Source organism: Salvia miltiorrhiza, chromosome 4, assembly GCF_028751815.1.
Source record: "Salvia miltiorrhiza cultivar Shanhuang (shh) chromosome 4, IMPLAD_Smil_shh, whole genome shotgun sequence".
NCBI classification, from domain to species: Eukaryota; Viridiplantae; Streptophyta; class Magnoliopsida; order Lamiales; family Lamiaceae; genus Salvia; species Salvia miltiorrhiza.
The window spans coordinates 18,713,529-18,736,249 of record NC_080390.1 but is presented as its reverse complement, the minus strand read 5'-3'; the positions used below and the strand labels follow the sequence as shown (position 1 = coordinate 18,736,249).

Sequence of the window (22,721 nt, the reverse complement as noted above, 5' to 3'; positions counted from 1 at the left end):
AAATTTCGTCCCGAAATTTGCATATCTCTGCTAAAACAACTCGGGGTATTTTTCTTTCATCTTGTCTTCAAGGTCCCACGTAGCTTCCTCTTTTCCGTGGTGTCGCCATAAGACTTTCACTGATGTGATTGCCTTATTCCTGAGTTGTTGCACTTTTCGATCTAGAATGGCCTCTGGTCTCTCTTCATAGCTCAAGTCTGGGCTAAGGATCATCTCTTCTTAGTAAACCACATGGTTTGGGTAAAATATATATCCTCTCAATTGTGACACGTGAAACACGTTATGCACATTTCCAAAGCTAGGTGACAAAGCCAACCTATACGCTATTGGACCTATCTTTTGCAATATCTCGTAAGGACTTATAACTCTGGGTCTAAGCTGTCCTTTAACTCCAAATCTATTCATCCCCTTTGAGGGTGAAACCTTCAAGAAAACTTTGTTTCCTATCTCGAAACTTTGTCTCACATCCTATAGGCAAACTCAATTAGTGGCAACACATTCTCCCGATTTACTCCTCTATCAAGGATAGTAGTTCTTATCATATCTTCTATCGTCTGCTATGCTAAAATTCATCCTTGTACCCAACTCTTTCTGTAACTCATCCAAAAACGTGATGTAATATATATTTTTTTTTTTGAGGTGATCTACACTGGTACTCAATGCAATCTTATAATGTCACGAACATACAATTGTGCTAACTTATCTGGTCCATACGCGATTAGGATCGGTATGAAATGTGCAGATTTTGTTAGTCGATCTACAATCACTCAAATTGCTGTATTTCCTCTTTAACTTTTCGGTAAAGCTATCACAAAATCCATCGCTATGTGATCCCATTTCCACTCGGGAATCTCCAACGGTTTTAACTTCCCATAGGGTCGTTGGTGTAATGCTTTCACTTGCTGACAAGCTAAGCATCGCTCTACAAACGAAGCTATGTCTCATTTCATTCCGTCCCACAAAAATCTATTTTTCACAACCTGATACATCTTTGTGCCTCCTGGGTGGGCGGTGTAAGGCGTGTCATGAGTCCCACTCATGATCATATTCTTAAGTTCATTATCGCGGGGAATGCATATTCTTCCCTCAAATAAGATAGCATTGTCTGATGCTTTTTGGTAACTCTTGAGATCTCATGCTCTTATCCTTTCTCGTAACTTGTTCATTGTCTCATCTTTCCTTGTGCTTCAATCACCATTTTCCTCAAACTAGGCATCGTCGCAACAATACTCGCTATCGTCCCTGGTGGTTTTATCATCTCTATCCTCATCTTGTCAAAGTCCTTTATAAGCTCATTCTCTCTCGTGAGAAGACATCCTAACTTTGACGAGACCTTCCGGCTCAATGTATCGGCTACTACATTGGCCTTGCCAGGGTGATAATTAATGTTGCAGTCAACATCATTTACTAATTCGAGCCATCTCCTTTGCCTCATGTTAATATCCTTCTGCTCGAAAAAGTATTTCAAACTTTTGTGGTCCGTGAAAATCTCACATCTAACTCCGTAGAGATGATGTCTCCAAATTTTCAGGGCATGCACAACGGCTGCAAGCTCTAAATCATGCGTTGGATAATTTATCTCGTGGGGTCTAACTTATCGTTATGCATAGACTGTAACTCTTCCTTCTTGCATCAAAACACATCCTAGCCCATTCTCTAACGCATCTGTGTAGATAGTATACTCTTTATCTATTTCCGGGACTAGCGGCACTAGTGCTGTAGTCAATTTCCTTTAAGCTCTTAAAAACTCTCTTCACACTCCTTTTTCCAATTGTTCTTAGCTTCTTTTCTCGGTCTTGCTATCATGGAAAATCCTTCAATAAACCTCTGATAGTATCCTGCTAAGCCTAAAAAGTTGCGAATCTCGTTAGGCGTAGTTGGTGATCTCCACTCATGTACAGCTTGTACCTTGACGGGGTCAACTTTAATTCCTTCGGATGATACAATATGTCCTAGAAAAGTTACTTCGTTCAACCAAAACTCGCAGTTGGTGAATTTGGCAAAAAGCTTCTCAACTCTTAGTGTTTCCAACATCGTTCTCAAATGTTTTGGCGCTCCTGCTCATTCTTCGAATATATGAGAATATCATCTATGAAAACTAGGACAAATTTATCCAGTTATTGATGAAAACTCGATTCATGTGATCCATGAAAACTACTGGTGCATTCGTCAAACCGAATGGCATAACTATGAACTCATAGTGCTCATACCTCATTTGAAAAGTTGTCTTAGATATATCATCCTGTCAAAATTTGAACTAGTGGTATTATGATCTCAAGTCAACTTTCAAGAAAAACTCGCTCCTCGTAATTGATCAAACAAGTCATCTATCCTCGGCAAAGGATATTTGTTCTTGAGTGTCAATTTATTCAGCTCTCGATAATCTATGCACATTCTCAACGTGTCATCCTTCTTTTTGACAAAAAAGACTGGTGCTCCCCACGGGGATACACTACGTCTAATAAAACCTAACTCGAGCAATTCTTGTAGCTGAATCTTCAGCTCTTGTAGCTCCTTAGGCGCCATTCTATAGGGTGCCTTCGACACTAGTGCTGATCCAGGTTCTAGGTCGATAGTGAACTCCAACTATCTTGTTGGTGGCAATCCTGGTAAGACCTCGGGAAATACATCTCTATATTCCCTTACCACTACTACATCCTCAAAGTTTTTACTTGATTCTCCTTCATCATTCAAGTAAACTAGGTAAGCTTGTGCTCCTTTCTTCTTTACCAATTTCGACGCCTGAAGTGCCGAAATGATTGGAATTCTCTTCTTTCTATCAATGTCGTGAAAACATGTCTGTTCCTTCCCAGGTGGTTGGAAAGTTATCTGTCTCTTCTTACAATCAATCGGGGCAAAGTTCTCTGCTAACCAGTCCATCCTTAGAATAATGTCTACGTTCCACATAGGCATTAAGTGCAAGGTTCTTGTTTTCATCTTTAGTGATCCTAACTCAAACTCTAATTTAGAAATCATGTGAGAAACTGTAGTAGCTCTTCCTACAGGAGTGATTACTCTCAACTTGGGACTAGCTCGTTTTGGTTCGAGTTTGAAGGTAACATGCTTCAAACACTTAAAGAATGCGAGGCTCCTGTATTAAACAGGATTCTAACTGATGTATCCAATAACTTGCCCAATACTACCTTAAAGTCCTGCCTTAAACCGGCACATAAAACTCAGACATCTCATCATCAGTATCCATCTTCTGATGAGCAAATCGTGATAGCTCACAAAATTCTCGGTTATACTCTACAACCGATTTCTTTCCTTGCATCAAACTTCGATAGTCAGCCTCTTGCTGCTTACTGTACTCCTTGGTACATATTTCTCAAGAGTAGCCTTGAATTGTTCTCAGGTGTAGTTTACCAGTTGCTCGGGTGTTAAAGTCCTCTGTTGTGCCTCTCACTAGTCTTATACATCAAAAGAATCTACTAGGATAACTCAAAAGTTGTAAGGGTTCAACCCTAGAATGACATCAAAACAAATTGTTCAAGATACTCAAATGAATGACCAGATGGTAGAATGAAGTAACTACCAGGTCGAACAAAAATGACCTAGAGTAAGAACCCATCTGGCTTTTCAACCGAAAGTTGAAACACATGGGTTTATAAACCCAAAACACGTCTACTGAGATTTGGATCATGCGGACTGGCCAGGTCCAACATAATCACTCCCCAGTCACACGGGATATACTATCCCGAACTTGGAAATTCTGTGTCTTCTAAACCCTCAACATACTATACATAACAAAACTTAAGTTCACACCAGCAAGCTAAAAGCTTAAACTCAGGGTCCTATGTTCTAGACTCTTGTTTCGAAAGTTCAATATTTTTCGACTCTCCTCTCATGTTGCGGTGGTGGTGGCGGAGTATTATCCCGCCTATCCTTCACATCACACTCTTGATGACATCTTTGAGGCATTTTTGAATCACAAAAGGAAAACTCAACTCGACCAACGCTCTAAGCATCCTCAAAACTCAAGTTCAATTTACTAACTCAACTTTAAGGAAACCCTCACGGTCACCTTAACATTCATCTGTAAGGCAATAAGCACTCACGAAATGCTAACAAAAAGACCACTCTGGTCAACCTAATATATCCATCAGTAGAATGCCTCTTTTTAGAGGGCTTACATAAAGGGGTTATTTAAACCCTACAAAAACCATAGTATCTATCGTAATGTCCCTTCTAAACCGACACCATTAATAGTACTATGTCTCGGTCTGGACCTCCTACGGTAATTGCTACCAGTTAACTCATCTAGTTGCTACTTTAGCACACTAGGAACATCCATCTATTTAACATCAGTAGGGTACTATATTCGCATGCTTATCTATCATCATGTCAAAATCTCAAGTACCAGTATCTCCTAAGTAAGTTATATACATCGCAATGTAATTGCAACTAATCAAAAACGAGGGTGTACCGCGCATACTCTCAAGATCATCCTGAGCTATAGCCTACATCGGTTTCTCTTCTCATCCTCATCAACTCTAGCCCTCCTCGGCTACTTCTCATCCTTTCAACCCTAGCCTTTCTTGGCTCTTTCTCATCCTTTCATAGTCTATGAACATGTGTTTGAAAATCTGCTAGGGTATCTCTATACCACATACTGTACGCCTCGTCCTCGTATTCGATCTTCCCTGAGTTCGATCTCACAACAGTTCACTTTCGTGCAGTGCCAACAGTCCTGGCCAACCTATAAGGAGAACTTAAAGGTAGCTCTAGGAACTAACTCTACTTGGTTCCAGCAACAGAAATAAACAAAACATAACTTAGCAAAACTCCTACTAAGTAGTACTGTTATCTTAAAACTCAAGCTCAAAACATCTAAATTCTCATCTCGTCCCATCTTTACTTAGTAGGGAATCTCTCTAAACAATGATATTAGATCCCTTACTCTAAATCATCGTGACTCAGTAAGACAACTCAACAATTCTCTCTCAAAGCCATCTCCAAAGACTATGGCTCATGATACCTCTTCAAGTACCATTAAGGTTGCGTGAGCAAAACTCGCGTCACAAAACAACTCAACATATCGTACAATATCTCATTGCAGCATGCTAATAACTCATCATTAATCATGCTATTATACTCAAGCTCATACTCAAACTCATAACTCAAACCAACAAGTACTTAAAGCAATTGCTAATTCTCTCAAACTTTAGCTCTAAGTTCTCATTTCATCCTTCTACTTAGTAAAAAAAAAAATATCTCTTAACAATGACATTAGATTCCTTCATCTAAATCATCGTGACTTATCACAACTGCTCAAACAATTCTCATCACAGAACATCTCAAATACATCACATCATAACTCATAATTATGCATCCTCAATCATATAACATCATATGATATAAACGCTCTCATGATTCATCATGTAACGTCAACATATGCTCTTACAACATAATAACTCATTATTAATCATGTTGTCATCCTCAAATTCAAACTATGCACCTTCAAAGTGTAACATCATAACTCATCATATAATCTCAACATCATGCTCTTCAAAATTTAACGTCAAATAAACTTTGAAATTTTACATACCTCGTTGAGCCTGGTGTGATGGTGCGCTGAGCTCACGGTTGTTAATAACTATTAGTCTAGTGGCTCATTCTAGACTAAACTCAAGACTTCTAATTCAGAGCTTTCCTTCGCTCTGATACCACTCTGTCACAGCCCGCCCTAACTATGGATAGTTAGGCCGAGTGATCCACGACCAGGGATGGGGTTAAAGAAGAAGGGGAAGAAAAGGGGCGTCATTTATAGCCGTAAAACTTACTCATCTTAATAAAACTCGTCATTTTTATTCATTAATACTCAATTGAAAACAGTCTATGAAAGACAGCATAAAACTTAATTAATATCATTAATCAAGTTATACATCATATGAAACCATTCTCTTAAGACTCAAAGTATGACATAACATACTATAACATCAACAACATCTTGCAGCGGAAAGTAGCTAGACATATGTATGAAGACATATTCTAGACAGGTTAACTATTTATTAACAACCCTGGAGACTCCGCTCATTGCAGCACCATCATCACATCAGCTCAACCTGCACATTTAGAAAACATATGCAGGGCTGAGTACAAAAGCACTCAGTGGGCACGTATGCCTAGGTATAAAAATACATGCTTCAAAACTATAAATTGTCATGCCATCATAATCAGTACAGCAAGGGAGTTTTTCGCTAAAAAGGCCCAAGCTTACTAAGTTCATTTGTGATTCTTAAAGTTCGTCTGATCAGACTAAGTTCTTTTGTAATCTATCATATCTGAAACTGTGTGCCGGAGAGGTGGCCACCTCTCACGGTCACTTGACCGGCCAACCCGCTAGATGACTCACGGTCACTGGTGTACACTAGCCCTGGCAGGATAGCTATCAACTGCTCAGGACCCGAATTCGATTGCATCATTGGCAAAGCCAAAGCAGATAGATATCATACTAAAATTTAAACATTTTATGGCAAGACAATACTTGAAATAACTTTAACTCAAAGATTTTATCATGAAATAACTTGCTTGAACGTAACATTTAAACTCATTTGATATATATGAAAGTAATGCCCACCTGATAGCAAAGCTTTGCTACAGATTAGTGACTCCTTGATGAGCTCTTATTCTTGCGCTCGACCTTTAATCCGGAAAAATAACGTAAGACTTTAAATCGAGGAAAAATTCTCAAATAAATGAGAATGCGTAATTTAACTATGCATGAATCTCGTATGCATGAACTATTATTCTGAGATAATAATCAGGGAATTTCTATTGTTAATCCAAGCTATCGGATTTAAACAAAAGCTAAGTCTCGTCTCATGAAGCCGGATAATTAACAAAAATTAATCCGTTCTCTTCGGGGTGTTCTAATACGTCAATTAAATAAACCTCGCTCCTCGTAGTCAAAAGAAAATAAATAAATACTTCAGATTATTCGCTTTATAACCTCATAATTAATCGGGCTAAAAAAATAGGAATAAATAATGTTATAAGATTAAATAATTAAAAGGCTCAACATAAGGCAGCCTAATAATTAATTAAGTAGAAGTGGCTTGAATAATTAACATGAGAGGCCCAATTGAAATAAGTCATCGGCTCAAGTAATTAAATAAATCTTGGCCCAATAAATAAATAATTTGATTAGCTGGGCTCAATTAAATAAATCAAACGAGGCCCAACGAAGATAATATAACAGCCCAATTAAAATAAAATAAATGGGCTTTAATTTAAATAAATTCGGCCCAATGAAATAAATAACAAAGCCCAAATGAAAATAAATAACAAAGCCCAAATCTATCAAAGAGAAGGCCCAAGTCCTCCTTATCTCTCCCACTCGGTTCACTCTCTCTCTAAATTCTCGTTTCTCACTTTTTTTTTTTCCAGATACGTTCTCTCTCTCTCTCTTTCAACTCAATCTCTCTCTTCTTCTTCTCAAGGTCCGAATCTCTCTCCTCTTTTTCTCAAGGCCGACGCTCGGCCTCTTCTTCTCCGCCGAGGACCGCTCGGCCACTTCCGTCCAGAAGTCTCGCCGCCTCTTGCTCCGGTTGGCGTCTGCTGCCTCCGTCGAGCGGCCGCTGCTCCGGACCTTGGCACAAGTATACCTCCTTACATCTCTCTTTCTCGCACCGCCCTCAGCCGAGGAGTCCGCTGCCGCAGCTCCGGAATCCGGCAAATCAGTCGGCGCCTTCTCCTTCTCACACCTCTATTCTCCGTCTCGATTCACGGACGAAGGCAAAATGAAAAGAGAGCCCTGATTTCCTCCCCAAATCAGAGAGCGCCGCCGCCGCTGCAACTAGAAGGCTGACGAAGATCTGGTGCAACCGCCGCCGTCCGCCGACACGCCTGGAAGCTCTATCGCCGGACGTCGCCGCTGCTGAGGTAACGCCGCCGCCCGGAGTTGCAGCTGCCTTGCCCGGAATCGAGGTCGCTGGTCTGATCTCCAGCAGCCCGCCTCGCTCAGAGCCACCGCCGCCGTCGTCAACTGGAGTCTCAGCGGCCACGGTCTCTCTTGGATCCGCCGGCGTCGTTGTTGTTCCAGAGTTGACGAGGGACGACAGATAGCTTCTGCCGACAGCGGCCAGTTCGTTGGAGCTGCCCTTCCCCGGAGTCCGACTCGTTCTCCTCCTTTCTTAAAGCTAAATTTTTCTTCTAATGCAATCTATGTTTCGGTTATGCAACTAGTAGGCATTGGTTAAGAATTGTTGTGGTTTCGCTACTGTCTGGGAAGGTTCTCTAAGATAGCTGTTGAGAAATCCTCAGTGCATCTATCATGATACGAAGTCTCTAAATGTCTTATGCCTTTTATGAAACACGTATGTATAACTTTCTACTTGATGCATAAAGAAACTGAGATAAGTATGAATAATGTTTGAGTAACTGAACTGGAAAATACCTTGATGTATAAATGTTGGTTGGCTGTTGTTGCTGAGTTAAATGAGCTGGAATGACTGAACTGAATAGATCGAATGTTGTTGTTTTAGTAATTGCAGTTGGTTAATGGAAGGAGATGGAACGAGTAAAGCCAAGCTTACCTTGAAGTGGCAGAGCACTGGATTGAGGCCTCTGCTCTCCCAAAGTTTCTAAGTGTGGAATGAGAACGAAGTGGAGGTTATATGCTGCTGAAATCTGAAACCAAATGAAGTGGTTGGGTGTGAAATGCACACTTGTGCTAGTCAAAAATGTGCAAAATAGGCGGTGGAGCTGGAGTAAAAAAGGTACAAAATAGGCGGCTGAGCAGGAGGAAGAGTGCAGTGGTGAATAAATGAGATATATTCGTATATCTCGGTGCTTTTATAATTGTAATATGAATCGTGTGCTCGTATCTGCTTTGATACTGTCTATCTTTTTAAATAAATCCTGTGTTTCGACATATGATTTTCCGCCTTGCTAGAATTGACAGGTTGTAAAATGAATCTAAATTAAATCCGTAGATTTAATTCATTCGTTGTTCTGATGTCTAAATTAAATCCGCAGATTTAATTAACTCACGAGTCGGAAATAATCCACAACTTAAGTAATTATAAATAATAGAATCGATAGTCTCATCTCGCTCAATAAATAACATGACTTCGCTAAGTCAGTTATAACTTTTGAAAAACATCACTGACTGCTTCAATAATATAAATTCAGGATCATAAGCTGAATTCATATCCGGATAATTATCGGTTCCATTCACTGATGAAAAATAATAAACACAAAATACTGGATTTAATATATATAAAAGAGCGGGTCATTACACTTAATTTTTCATATTTATGCCAAATTTTTGAGAATTTATCGTGCAATTGCAAGTTCAAAAAAAATTATCGTGCATTTATAAAACGGCCAAAATTACGAGTTTGAAAAAACTTTGTGCTCGGTAAAGTCGATGGTCTCAAATTTGAGTCCACTTTGACGTGGCTTTTTAGAATTTTTATTTATCCAATTCAGAAAAAGAAGGGAAAAAAAAATAAAAAATTGTAGACCGAATTATGTGAAGTGAAAAAAAGGAAGCATTAAGAAGAAACAGCGGCATTGATGCATGAATTCCGATAATGCAGGATCACCAATCACACATTCTACTCACATTAACATATAACCAAATTGGTTAAATATAATTTGTGAGCTTCCAATCCAAGTTTTTGTTGATGAGAGCGGTGTTCCATTCTGTGGAAGCCGCTCTTGAATTTGAAGCTATGGAAGGCGAGTTGAAACAAGCACAAGAGCTGAGTTATTTGGAAGACATGAGAGGCAAATGGCAATGCTGCGAGTGGCTCAAGGGCGACGTGATCGGATCGGGATCCTTCGGCACCGTGAACCTCGCCATCGACACCACCACCGGCTCCCTCTTCGTCGTCAAATCCGCCACCACCGAGGCCGGCATCGCCTCCCTCAAGAACGAGGCCGACATCCTCCACAACCTCGACTCCCCCTACATCGTCAAGTGCATGGGCAAAGACGGCGGCGACGCCGGCAAGTGCAGCCTCTTCTTCGAGTACATGGGCGGCGGCAGCATCTCCGACATGATGCAGAAATTCGGCGGCGCCCTCCAAGAGAAGGTCATCCGCCTCTACACTAGGCAGATCCTCCTCGGCCTCAACTACCTCCACCGCAACGGCATCGTGCACTCCGACATCAAGTGCAACAACGTCCTCGTCGGCGCCTCCGGCACCGTCAAGCTCACCGACTTCGGATGCGCCAAGAGGAAGAAGAATCATTGCAAAGGGACCATAGGAGGGACTCCCCTCTGGATGGCCCCCGAGGTCCTCCGCGACCAGAGCCTTGACTTCGCCGCGGACATCTGGTCGCTCGGGTGCACGGTTATCGAGATGGCCACGGGCAGGCCCCCGTGGCCGTGCGGGGAACACAACAACCCCATGGCCGCCATGCTCAGGATCTCCCAGGGGGATGACCTTCCCGACTTCCCCGCAGATTTCTCCGCGGGGGGTTTGGATTTCCTGTCCAGATGCCTGGACAGGGACCCGAGCAAGAGGTGGTCGAGCGAGATGCTGCTCGACCACCCCTTTCTGAGGATGGGGGACGTCGCCTTGTCCCCGACTAGTGTGTTGGACGTTGCTGCAGGTTATGATTCGGATTCATGCTGCAGCAGCGACGACGAAGACGACGAATTTGCCAGGAGAATTCCCTTCTCGATGAAGCTTAAGTTGCAGTCCAGAAATGCGTCGGAAGATCATTCTGATGCATCGGATGGGTGGATCACTGTGAGGACCAGATAGTAATGTAAGGTGTTGTGCCTTTTTTGTATAGAAAAATAGGGCAGTGCTTAGGTTCTTCTGTAGCTTTGGCTTTTCTTCTACTCTTGAGATTCATTCATGATCTCAACTTTATGTAAAGTGATGTGAAAATGTTATTGGTATTTTTAGAGGCTGTATATATATTCAATCTGCAGGCATGTTCTGCGCCTCCATGATTCATAATTTGTAAATTTTAAAAATATATGTTACATATATGCATGCACATATGACATCTTGTAAAAACCATTCGGCCCCTATCTTGAGAACATAAAAACATTGCTTTTTTAATATTGTATCTTTTTCAGATATATAAATTTTGAGATAGCTATTATAGAAAGTGAATAAAATTAAAAGGCGTTCATCAACTTAATTTAACAATTTTAAGAAATTCGGACAAAATTATATATCTTTCTATGAAAATTCTCTGTGAACCCTACTTCTTTCGTTGTGTCGCCACAAACATTGATCTGACAACATTTACAGTCGTCGCACGCAGCCTTGTTTGGCCGGCTTCAGTTTCCACCAGATCTATTATGTTTTTAAATATAAATCGATTTCTTCAATTTGCATATCCAAATCTAAATTTGTGCGCCAATTGTTGGAACACATGGTTTGAGTGGGATTTATTAAGTAGTACAATTCATACCAAGTGTTGGTGCGATAGCTTTTGGCACGGATGGTTGGAATGAGGTTCATTCGTATCATTGTTCGCTAGTTGTTGGAACGAATGGTGTTAATGGTTTATTTGTACAATTTGTATCAAGAGTTGACGCGATAGTTCTTGGCACGAATGGTATGAATGAGGTTAATTCATACCATTTTGTACCAAGTGTTGTGCATCAATTGTTGAAAATAATGATGTGAATGTGGTTTTTTCATACCATTCGTACGAAAAGTTGGTGCGACATTCAAAATAAGAGCAAACATAGCCAAAACTCTCAAAGTTTATTCTCAACTCATAGTAGATTTATGTGTTATTTTTCATTATACTCATATAACATAATAATTTTAACACCAAAATATCACAATCGATCTATATATATATATATATATATATATATATATATATATATAGGGTGCGGTTATAGTGAGAACCACACTTATGGTGAGAACATAAGAACTATTAAAATCAATGCATCTACTATATAAATTAATGCATTCGCTATTAAATTTAATGCATCCGAAAATAATAAAATTTTTGCTCCCTTCAGGATTCGAACCCAGGATCTGCATTCATCTACCAAGATGATGCATCCACCGTAGATCTTGATGATCGAATGGCTTAAAATGGTTCTATGTTCTAATTTTATTTAGTGGTTCTTATTTGAACCTCTCCCTATATATATATATATATATATATATATATATATATATATATCTTCTGCCCACAACAAAACAAAGATGCAAAGCTTTTTACAAATGAAATAGAAATTTCAATACATAGATAAGAACGTAGGAATAGAGTTTGAGAAAAAAAATGGAAGAAGAAGCGTAACACGTTGGTGTTGTGTTTGTTGAAACAGAGATTGGGCTTGGTTTTTAGCTGAGTCGTCTGCGCTGCTCTTGCTCCTTACCGGTTAAGAAGGTTCAAGGGCTAGAGTTAGGATGACAGTGGTGGCTTGAGTATTGCCATTGGATTTGGGGAGAAAAGAGTGGTGACGGTGGCGGCGTGGTATTATTGTCTTCTTTCGTGAGTAGAGAGGTGGTGATTGTGGCCTTGGCCGTGACGATATGAGGCGATTATTACCGCCGAAGAAGAAGGTGGCGGCAATGATCTCTAAGTGTGTGGGTGTGAAAACAAAGAGAGGAAGAAAGAGAGATAAAGAAAAAGTGAAACAGAGGGTGAGAGGTGAGAAAGGGGTGGTGGTGGGGACGGTTGTTCCTCGGAATGAAGAAGACGACGAAGTGTTGTCTCTGCGTGTGTTTGGTTTCTGTATACTGTGAGACAGAGAGAGAGAGAGAAGATGAGAAGACTGATGTCTTTGCATAAAAAAATGATAGAGAGAAAAAGATGAGGTGGCTGAAGGTAAATTTGATTGAAGTTAAAGTAAGAGTATTTAAGTCTCTCCGTAGTTAGATCGTCTTGGGTTGTTCCCTTTTTTATTTGGTTTTGTTTATCTTCTGGGTGTAGTTTTTTTTGGGCTACATCTATGTATGCTGTTTGTCTGATAATCCTTTGTTTTTCCTCGTCGATTCTTTGGGGAGTTGTCACTTTTGGGCAACGTCATATATGAGATACTGGTTGATGATTATTTACAGGTAGGGGGTCTGCCTAACCCTCCACCTCTCGGGTGTGTTTAAAAAAAAAGAAAGTCTCTTCGTCAAAGTTGGCTAGAATTTATTGAAATTAAGTTGGTGACTAAAATGTGATTTTCACTATCCATATAGCATAATTTGCACCATTAACACTTTTATTTATATATAAAATATATTTTGAGCGAAATTTTGAAATAGCCAAAATGAAGCATAAAACACAATTTATGGTCACTCATTGAAAAAACATAAAATTTGGCATTTTTAACGATTTCGGACGTTTTTACCCTTAATTAGGCGGACCCGGTAGGATTAGGTACGCGGTCGCGTGCCTGGTCGGGTTAGGCACTTATGGCACTATTAGTGTCATAAGTGCCAAGATTTTACTTGGTTTTATTTTGAATTTCCGTTGGCACTTATGACACTAAATAGTCCAACGAAAATCCAACGGAAATGGCCATAAGTGCCAACGAAAATCCAAAATAAACTAAGTAAAATGGTCATCTTGGCACTTATGGCAATATCAGTGCCATAAGTGTCATACGTGCAGCACAAATACAGAAACAACAACAATATAATCAAGAAATCATGATGTGAAGAAGATGAAGCACATGAAACAAACAAACAAACAAAAAATCCTAAATTGATCATCTAAACCCTAAATGGATAATTTAAACCCTAAATGGAACATCTAAACCCTACGGGGAAGTGTTTAAAATGGTCCTTTTGGCACTTATGACACTAAACCATAAGTGTCATACGTGCACAACACAAATACAGAAACAACATCAACATAATGAAGAAATCGTGATGTGAAGAAGATAAAACACATGAAACAAACAAACAAAATAAAATCTCGTACCAAAACTCGCGGGGTCACTGCAAATTCGTCGAAAGCGGCGAGAGAGAGAGGAGGGAAGCACGACTGCGGAATTGGAATCACAACAGTACTCTACCGATTTATGTTTCTTCATCGACGCGGAAGAGAGAGAGAGAGAGAGAGAGAGAGAGAGAGAGAGAGGGAAGCACTCCGGCGGAATTGGAATCACGACGGTACTCTACTGATTTCTGCTCTTCATCAACGCGGAAGAGAGAAAGAGAGGAGGGAAGCTGGGATCTGAAGGGTGAATTTTGAACCGGGTAGGTGCTGGATCTGAGGATCCAACGAGTTAGAAGGGTATGTTAGTCACACCGCTTAAAAATTGGCCAAAATTTAGTTTTTTTCAACTGGGGCTAAAAATTGTGTTTGTAATTTCGATACCTATTGTTTCATATATTTTTTTAATGATAATGTTTTTTAGTAATAATGCTTTTTATTTATACAATTTACAATGATGTTTCTCTTTTTGTTTTTTCGTTTTTAATATGAACCATTTCTCCACATGTACAAATATAGTTGCAGAGAGACGAGATCAAATGAGTTGGTCCCCCGTATCACATTCCAATTGCTTTAGTTTTACGAAGTTGAATTTCGTAGGACTTTTTAGCACATGCCAAAACAGAAGGCATAAACAAAGCTATCCTCGTTACTTTATTAAGATCTTCCCCACAAATACAAACATGCAGGGTCTGTATCTGTCAATACACATTTGGTAATTGTATTCTGGAAAAATATTGAAAAGAATAATGGTGTATATTGAAGTGATAAAGGAGCTCTGATAGATGCTTTTTCAAGCCAACATCCTTTTGCAGGTGTAATCAAACACCACCTGGAAAAGACTCCTGGAGTCGGCTTCATCAGACTGCTTCAGCAGACGAGCCACTCTGGTGAATCCATTATGTTGCTTCACCACAGCTTCTTCTTCGATCTCTTCCTTCATTTCTGGCAATGGCAACTTATTCTGTCGTGTTAGTGCCCATTGCATCGCCCAGATTGCCAGAGGACGCATGTAACCAAGAGATCTATACCGCCCTTCAAAGTCCCAACCCTCGGGCGTCTGGAATGCATATCTTTCAAAAGAATAAATGTATAGGTTCAGTAGTTGCATAACATGTTTGGTGCAAGAGTTCTCACAATTCTCATTATAAGAAGTTTTTATTTGAACCGCACCTTTCTTAGTTAAGGATATACATAATTTAATTGAGTGGCAACTCAACTTACCCTTTACCCTCATCTGCCCAGGCTACTTCATACACGCCCACCGCAGTTTTGAATGCTGTTTCTACCATATTTTCATGGATCATGCCTGCCGCAACAGCGTATGTAATCCCACTCCATATTTCTCTTGACTGCAATGTACACATATCAGCTTCTCCATTTGGCAGCATTCCATTTGCTGCCCCTATCTGCCCATTTTTCACCTTCAATACATTGAAGTTGTATACTGTCTCAAGTGCTTTTTTCGCCTTTATTTCATCAACAATAGGTAAAAGACCACAAGCTCGAGCATACCTAGAAAACGTTTAAAATGTGATGGAAGTGAAAAAGAAAATAACGGATTCTGTTCCTACAAAAGATGAGAAAACCTTTAAACAAAATTCACATACCATTGCCCAGCCAATTGATCAGCCTGAATGGATGAGCCATTACTGCTGCCGCTGTTATCATAATTAAAATACGATCCGTTCCACAACTTTTCATACACCTTCTTTGCTTTCTCAAACCTAAACCAGAAGTAGTCTTCAGAACCCTTGTCCCCAACCACATGAGCAAGTGCTGAAGCAGCCTGCAAAGCTGCCACCCATAGACCCCCACAGTATGCACTCACACCAGATACAGACCATGTATCGTATGTCTGATCTGGAAACCCTTCATTTTCTATCATGCCATCTCCGTCCTTGTCAAACTGTTCCATGTAAGCCAGTGCAACATAGACTGATGGCCACACTGCTCGAGCAAACTCTTTATCACCTGTGGCAACGACATCTCTGTAAGCTTGGAGCACAAACTTCGGATTCAAGTCTTTCCACCTATCTGTATTGTGAAGGTTGTAAAAATTTAATTCAAACCATGGATCTCTCATTCCAATATCATGAGGAACAGCACCGAGAACTTTTCTCTGGACACATGTTCCATCCTGTAAAAGTATCATCCTACTAGGATCATGCATCATCACTGCAGCAGCATAGTCTCTTTGTACGCTGAGCTCAAGTTTGGGGAACAGCATGGTTAGTGCAAATGACGCATAAAAATGGACATCATGTGTGTTACACATGTGATATTCAATCCCTTCGAGGTACAGGAACTGGCCCACATTTTCCTCTCCTTTCTGAAGCAAGTTTGTTCCGAGAGCAGAACTCATTGATGCAGAAGTATGAACATCCTGAAGTATTGTTGTCATCCTTTCAAGGATGTTTATTGCTGTGTCATTTTCCTGAGTGGTATTGACTGTACCACTACTCGCTGAGCTTAATCTGTCAAGGGAAAACTTTCTTTCACCAACAGTACGTATACTATGTATTGGCGGAGATCCATCTGAAGAAGAAGAAAGAAAGAGAAAATATCAAGACGCTAAAGTCTGTCACCCTCTCAACACACTCCATTACTCAATCACCTGTCCAAATTGTTCCCCCTGAGTTAAGATAGTACAATTCATTGAAAAGAGTGGGTGGGTACCTGCAATAGACCATTGAAAAAAATGTTACCTGTCAAACTGTACTAACAATCAATAAAACAGAAACACCTACCATTCAGGAAGTCTCTTGTCTTCAAGAATAGGTCTTTGCCATGCTTCAATTTCTGACTCCCAACGATAACGTTCTATGGTTGTGTTTATACAAAAGAGAAGCGAGATAAAAGTTAAAAACTAAATATATAAACACATTAATCTGAATGTCTTATACTATTAAAAAGGAAAATCACATTAGAATAAATAGAAATATAAGGTGCAAAAGTGCTCTCCTATGACTAGAGTTGAACATTTTGTCCTTACAGAATTTATTAAGAGTAAAGGATCAGAATTTAAGTTACTGAGAGATTACCAACAATAGCATCATGAGCAATACTTGATGCCATGTTACCATGGGTGCCATAGAATTCGGTATAACGCCTGAAAACAAAGTTGATTTACTGAGTCAATGTGGAAAAGAAAGAAGCATATATAAATAGCATACACGAATTAAACGAGCATTTGTTTACATGCCTGTGATAGGTTCTTCCTGCCTGAAAGTTTATTTCTGAGCAAGCCCATGCCAAAGAAAATGTAACACTTTGTACAGTTCCTGCAGGAATAGTCAAAGAAGCTGCAACGGCTGCCCCAATAAGTGAACCGGGTTCAGAAGGTGCTGACATTTCTTCAGAATTTAGGTGGTCAAATGATCCACGCTAATTAGACAGGACTGAGTCAGTCTGGAAAAAATGATGATACTGAAACTTTGAAGCTCAAAATTATACTATATATAACAAAAGTACAAAGGTTACTTTTCTTTTAACTATATTTAGGTTTTGTCTTCTTACACTATGGCATGCAAAAACAGTTAAGACTACTTTAAAAGATGTATTAGTTATTAACACATGATTGACTGATACAAATTTATATAAGGAAGCCTCGCCATAATTTTGATGTATGGTTCAAACAGCAAAATTTCTGGTTTGAGCAATAATGTGCAATCCTACCTCTTTAATTTCGCACCACATGTCCCTTGCTGTGATGCCCTCAGAGTTTCCGGATATTACAAAACACGGGCACTCAGATACATGAACTACATTTGTTGCTTCAGCTGCAATTGCAAAATTCAGTGAGGGCCGACCATTCCCAGTCCTACATTTTAAGAGGAATTAATAAACTCAAAGAAACTATACAAACAGATACACTGGGTCCATAAGATCAAGTTAATTTGTATCACTAATAAGAAGAACAGGCACTTACATATGGTGCAAGAGAACTCCACTGACATTATCCTCTGCCCTGGAGAAACAAAATTATCTAGATCAGATTGAAGACAGACATAACAATATCACTTGGAAGTAAGTTGAGTCTTTACCTAAATCTTGAATTAAAATGGTGACCAGAGAGGCCCGATTCCCCACCAACAGAATTCTAGTACATAAGAATAAGAACTATCAGATGTTCCCATCCATGCAGGTCAATGAGTGAATAATGGTATATTATCGTCACTATAGGAGGATGCAGCATATTATAGTAATTGCAATATTAATTATTCAAGAAGTCAGTAAGAAAGAGAACTCACTGCCCAGCTAAAGAGCATGGTCGCTTTCGCTTCTGTTCTTCCCAAATTAGATAACTGACACAAACAAGGAGAAACTCTTCAAGTCAGGGCTACCAAACCCACATCTTTTACAAATCTATATTTGTAGGAGTCATAGGTGTAGGTAAGTCAAGAGAAGATTATCATACCGTGTAAGTAAAAACTGCCACAGGGAAGCTGCTATCCTTGTAGTTATTAGGGATAATTGGCGAAAGTTGGCGACATACAATTTTTAGATCTGGATCAGGTTCACCTTCATTGGAAAGAAGAGTCTGTGAGATTTATGAACAATAAGGTAGGAATTAAAACTAGCAAAAATACTAAAATTACCATTATATACAGTCCAAGCCCTTGGAAATAATGCATGGTATGTGGAGTTTCTTCCATCAAGATTCCAGTCCCAAGACCCTATCCCAGAAGCTGAACTTTCCCTGTTTGTCCACATTTTTTTACAGCAGAAAATATAATTTTGTATTACAACTTTATTTTTCTTAAAGATGCAATTACCACTATCTCATTATATCCTAAAAAGTAGTTTCCAAAAAGCATATTCTCTAACAAGAAATAGGATACTAGATTAAGTATGTGTACTCACTTCAATTTTTCTGGGTTCTTTGGGCACAGTACACTAGAAAACCTTTCACCATTCGGTCTTGAAACAAATACCTGAGCAGGTAGAAACATGCTAAAAGTAAATCATCATTTAAAAGCAATTATAGGCCAAAATATAATATTTAACAACTATCTTTAGCTGAAGTTTTGCTTGTCAAACTATATCCATATCCATATCCATATGCATAATAAAAGAGATATCCTTTTTGGGATCATAAACATAGACCACCTTCCTTTAATAATAATTTTATTATTCATGTTTGTCACTAGAGGACCAGCATTTTTTAAGATGTTCTGGAATTGCAGGAACATCGCTCAGATTAAAGCTTAGATAATATATTAGCTCAATTGCTATTCAATAAATGTAGTGAATCTTCTAGATGTAAATTTGATGAAACATCAGTTTTATTAAACCAGAGTATGAGCCTAATATCATATAACACTTACAGAAAACTGGTTTGCCATGACAGGTTCATCTTCACAAATCCTAGGAAACAGCTGCCAACGCATAAATTCACCCTTGTAGCTTCTTCCAATGCTTCCAGCACTGAAAATTGTGTCAGCTCGTAGATAATAAGATTGCTTGGGCTAAGTAGGCAGCACCAACTTAAAAAAATAGTGTGATGGATCTATCCATTTCGTTTCACTTACTAGAAACAGTCTCCACTACAGGAGATTGTTTCCTATCTTTGAACAATAGTGTGTAAGGGAGTACTATGTTCTTGTTGATAATAAATCAGGAAAGCAACCCCTTGAAAAGCGGACTCAGAATGTTTGTTAATATTTAGGAAGTTATCTGACAAATGGAAAAGGTTGGCATGACCTAAATCCTGTAAGCCAATTCTTAGTTCCAGGACCCACACAGTTGCAAATTCTTTCAACCAGTTCAAACATAGCATATGGTACTTCAGAGTTAGATTCTTAAAGGAACTGGGATGGTACAAAAGGCTGCAACTGAAAAGAGTAGACATTTGTTGCACTTCAATATGTTGACAACAGACTCATCAAAACATAGTAATGAAAATCTCTACAACTTAAAATTTTATAGGAGTTGAAGGTACCATGTCATTGCCATCTTTATTACCAAAGAAATCGCTAATCAGTTGAACCTATATAAGGGGTCACGAACTACAACGTTTAAAATATAAGGAAACAAGAAAGAATGGTAGCTATACCCTATACCACCTAGCGGAACTCCATGGCAAGATGATGTCGGGCGCTTTGTAAAAGGATCAAGAAATACCTCCTGCAAGAACAGTAGGGAATTACCACATTCTTCATAACCAACATTGAACCATTTCAAGTTTCATTTCAGTTACGGGGAAACTTTACGCTGTCTCTGGATTTTTCCTCACGAAGGTGCCTCCATAGCCTATAACCTATAGGGGCCTAGAGAAAACAAAAGGAGATATTACTTGAAATATACAAAGGAACTAAATTCAAACATAAAGAGAGCAAGATTTTGCTGCTAAGGTAATCTACAGTAGCAGTTACAGTAGCAAGCATATGTTCCAACAGGCCACAACTATGCACAGAAATGAGATGCATGTAAAAGAATAAGTTCTAAACAATACCAATATGATGGAGGTAGGAAATTTATGATATAAGTTCAGAACAAGTACCATACTGATTTTCTCTTTTAAAGTAAGGTCAAATTCAGTAAGGACAGAATCTTTAGTGTTCAGTGTCCTTTTCAAAGTCAGAGATGGAGGCGTCCCAGGATCAATCTTGACCTGGAAAATTACAACAAAATGAGAATGAACTCAATAATAGTGAAAAATAATGAACTAGAATTGCAGATCACGAATTAACAAACTAAGAGTCCAAGTTGCAAAAGGCCTAAATGATGAGTTAAGGCAGCACAACAAAAGCAATTAGTGTAGACAGTTCTTCCTAATTCAAGTGCTATGAAAATATTTTGAAAACTGTAATCCAGTTCATAGATTGATGGTTATCTTTAGTACAGACATCCAACTAAGGGGTATATTGAAACTCCGTCAAATGAGCACGAGCAAGGATCAGATATTGATTGTTGTAATTGAAATAAAGAGTGAAAAAGAATAAGTTAAAGATAAATTGTGAAGATCCAACAGTACATATGTAGAAAGTAATCTATTATGAATTTGTGACTGCAACAAATTGCCATTTTCATGTAAGATGAAGTGATTGCTACTACTATTTTCAACTCCTGGTCAGCATAACAACAAAGGGAGTTCTTTATTTTTGTATTAAAACCATGAAGGAACTCAACATCTGCTAGAAATTAAATAGAGAGTTACACAGGACAAACTATAGCCGAGAATCAAATAGTGAGGATCGGCAACCTACCTTATCATCATGCGAAACTGACTTCCCTTCTCCAATAGCAAGACCATTATCTGACATATTTCCTGTAAGTAAAAGCGGAAATAGTGGACTTTCACTTAAAATGCAGTAGCGACAAAATACCATAACGCATGTATTGGCTGAAGAAATTCGTCTCGTGTGATCTCCTAAAACATCTAGTCTATAATTAAAACCATAACCAAAGATCCTAAAGCTTCCTTATTTTGTTATCGAAACTCCAGCAAACGTTGAACCTACATAACATGCGTGTCTTCCTCCAAATCAAAAATATAACGATGTCTTCAAATGTAGAAGTTTCACTGAGAAAACCAAAATAATTAACGTAACAGCACTCACAATCACAACAGAAAAACTTCAATCCCGACAACTTTCGATCGAGAATTAAATGGGGAATGATTGCAGAATCAGAACAACAAAATCAGATTGATGAATGATCAATGCGAAGAACAGAAAAAAAATCAGAAACCTTAGAAACGGCGAATAACTACCGGATTGATTGGGAAAGTGCAGATGCTATTTTGCAGGCAATGTGGTGGAAATCAGAACACGATTTTGTGTTGGTTTGTAACTGAAGCTTTTGAGTTTTGAATGAATCAGTTATAAAGTCAACCTTTCTTTTGGCATTTTTAGCAGTCTCGTTAGCGCTATTTTCATTGGTACAACTTGGTGTGTTATTCAACCTACAACATCAAATTTTGTCCACCATTTGAAAAAAACATAAATTTTGGCTATTTTTTGTATGTCATGACTATTCTACCCTTCTCTCTCCTCTCTCTCTCTCTCCAGCGGCTCCTCTCTCTTTCTCATCTCCCTCTCTTTCTCTCTCCAGCGGCTGCGCGGCAGCGGCGCCGAGCTGCTGCCGCCGAGCTTGGAGAATTCATCGGAGCTCTCGCGGCGGTGGTGGAGGAGATCCTCCATCTCTCTCTCCAGCGGCTGCCGCTCTCTCCTCTCTCTTTCTCATCTCCTCTCTCTCTCCAGCGCGCCGCCTGGGCAGAATTCGTCGGAGTAGAGGATGAGGCGGCGGCGGCAGATATGGTCTGATGAGGCGGCGGCGGATCTGATCTAATCGTTGCGCCGCCTCCTCCATCGGCAGATCTGATCTCCGCCTCCTTCGATTTCAGCCATGGCAGATCTGATCTGATCTGTGTGCTGCACGTATGACACTATTAGTGCCATAAGTGCACACTTCCCCCTAGGGTTTAGATATTCCATTTAGGGTTTAGATTATCCATTTGAGATTTAGATGTTCGATTTAGATTATCCATTTAGGGTTTAGATGTTCCATTTAGGGTTTAAATGATGTTGTTGTTTCTGTATTTGTGCTGCACGAATGACACTTATGACACTATTAGTGCCATAAGTGCCCAAAATGATTATTTTCTTTGGTTTTATTTTGGATTTTCGTTGGCACTTATGGCACTAAATAGTGTCATAAGTGCCAACGGAAATCCAAAATAAAACCAAATAAAATAATCATTTTGGGCACTTATGGCACTAACCCGACCCGGCACGCGACCCGCGTGCCTGATCCTACCCGGTCCGCCTTATTAAGGATAAAAACGTCCAAATCAATAAAAATAGCTAAAATTTGTGTTTTTTCAATGTGTGGCCATAAATTGTGTT

At 39.4% G+C, this 22,721-nt stretch overlaps 2 protein-coding genes across 6 annotated transcripts; one reads left to right on the top strand and one right to left on the bottom strand.

Moving 5' to 3' along the window:
- The first annotated feature begins 9,590 nt into the window (after positions 1-9,590).
- LOC131023671 (mitogen-activated protein kinase kinase kinase 18-like) lies at positions 9,591-10,962 on the top strand. Its single transcript, XM_057953220.1, has one exon. The coding sequence runs from the start codon at positions 9,633-9,635 to the stop codon at positions 10,719-10,721; it is 1,089 nt and encodes a 362-aa protein (XP_057809203.1). The 5' UTR covers positions 9,591-9,632; the 3' UTR covers positions 10,722-10,962.
- A 3,538-nt stretch (positions 10,963-14,500) lies between these two features.
- On the bottom strand, positions 14,501-21,715 carry LOC131023670 (uncharacterized). 5 transcript variants are annotated; one of them, XM_057953215.1, is made up of 20 exons: positions 21,587-21,715; positions 21,081-21,142; positions 20,375-20,485; positions 20,085-20,141; positions 19,928-19,998; positions 19,200-19,299; positions 18,736-18,806; positions 18,471-18,571; positions 18,290-18,393; positions 18,123-18,176; positions 17,916-17,971; positions 17,801-17,839; positions 17,548-17,692; positions 17,075-17,256; positions 16,914-16,981; positions 16,620-16,692; positions 16,487-16,548; positions 15,480-16,407; positions 15,094-15,384; positions 14,501-14,942 (listed from the first exon to the last, which is right to left on the bottom strand). In XM_057953215.1, exons 2-20 carry the CDS (start codon positions 21,135-21,137, stop codon positions 14,663-14,665), a joined length of 2,850 nt encoding a protein of 949 aa, XP_057809198.1. In that variant the 5' UTR covers positions 21,138-21,142; positions 21,587-21,715; the 3' UTR covers positions 14,501-14,662. The 5 variants fall into 5 exon arrangements, with proteins under 5 accessions (XP_057809198.1, XP_057809197.1, XP_057809199.1 ...); XM_057953214.1 differs by having other exon boundaries at positions 21,565-21,713; XM_057953216.1 differs by lacking the exon at positions 21,587-21,715 and adding an exon at positions 21,435-21,582.
- Positions 21,716-22,721: the final 1,006 nt, after the last annotated feature.

Excerpts from the sequence above, each read along its gene's own strand:
- LOC131023671 (XM_057953220.1), top strand. The coding sequence starts at position 9,633 with ATGAGAGCGGTGTTCCATTCTGTGGAAGCCGCTCTTGAATTTGAAGCT.
- LOC131023670 (XM_057953215.1), bottom strand. The coding sequence starts at position 21,137 with ATGTCAGATAATGGTCTTGCTATTGGAGAAGGGAAGTCAGTTTCGCAT. Across the intron at positions 20,486-21,080 it reads CAGTTTCGCATGATGATAAG|GTCAAGATTGATCCTGGGAC; the intron begins GTAGGTTGCCGA and ends GTAATTTTCCAG. Across the intron at positions 16,408-16,486 it reads AGGGGGAACAATTTGGACAG|ATGGATCTCCGCCAATACAT; the intron begins GTGATTGAGTAA and ends CTTCTTCTTCAG.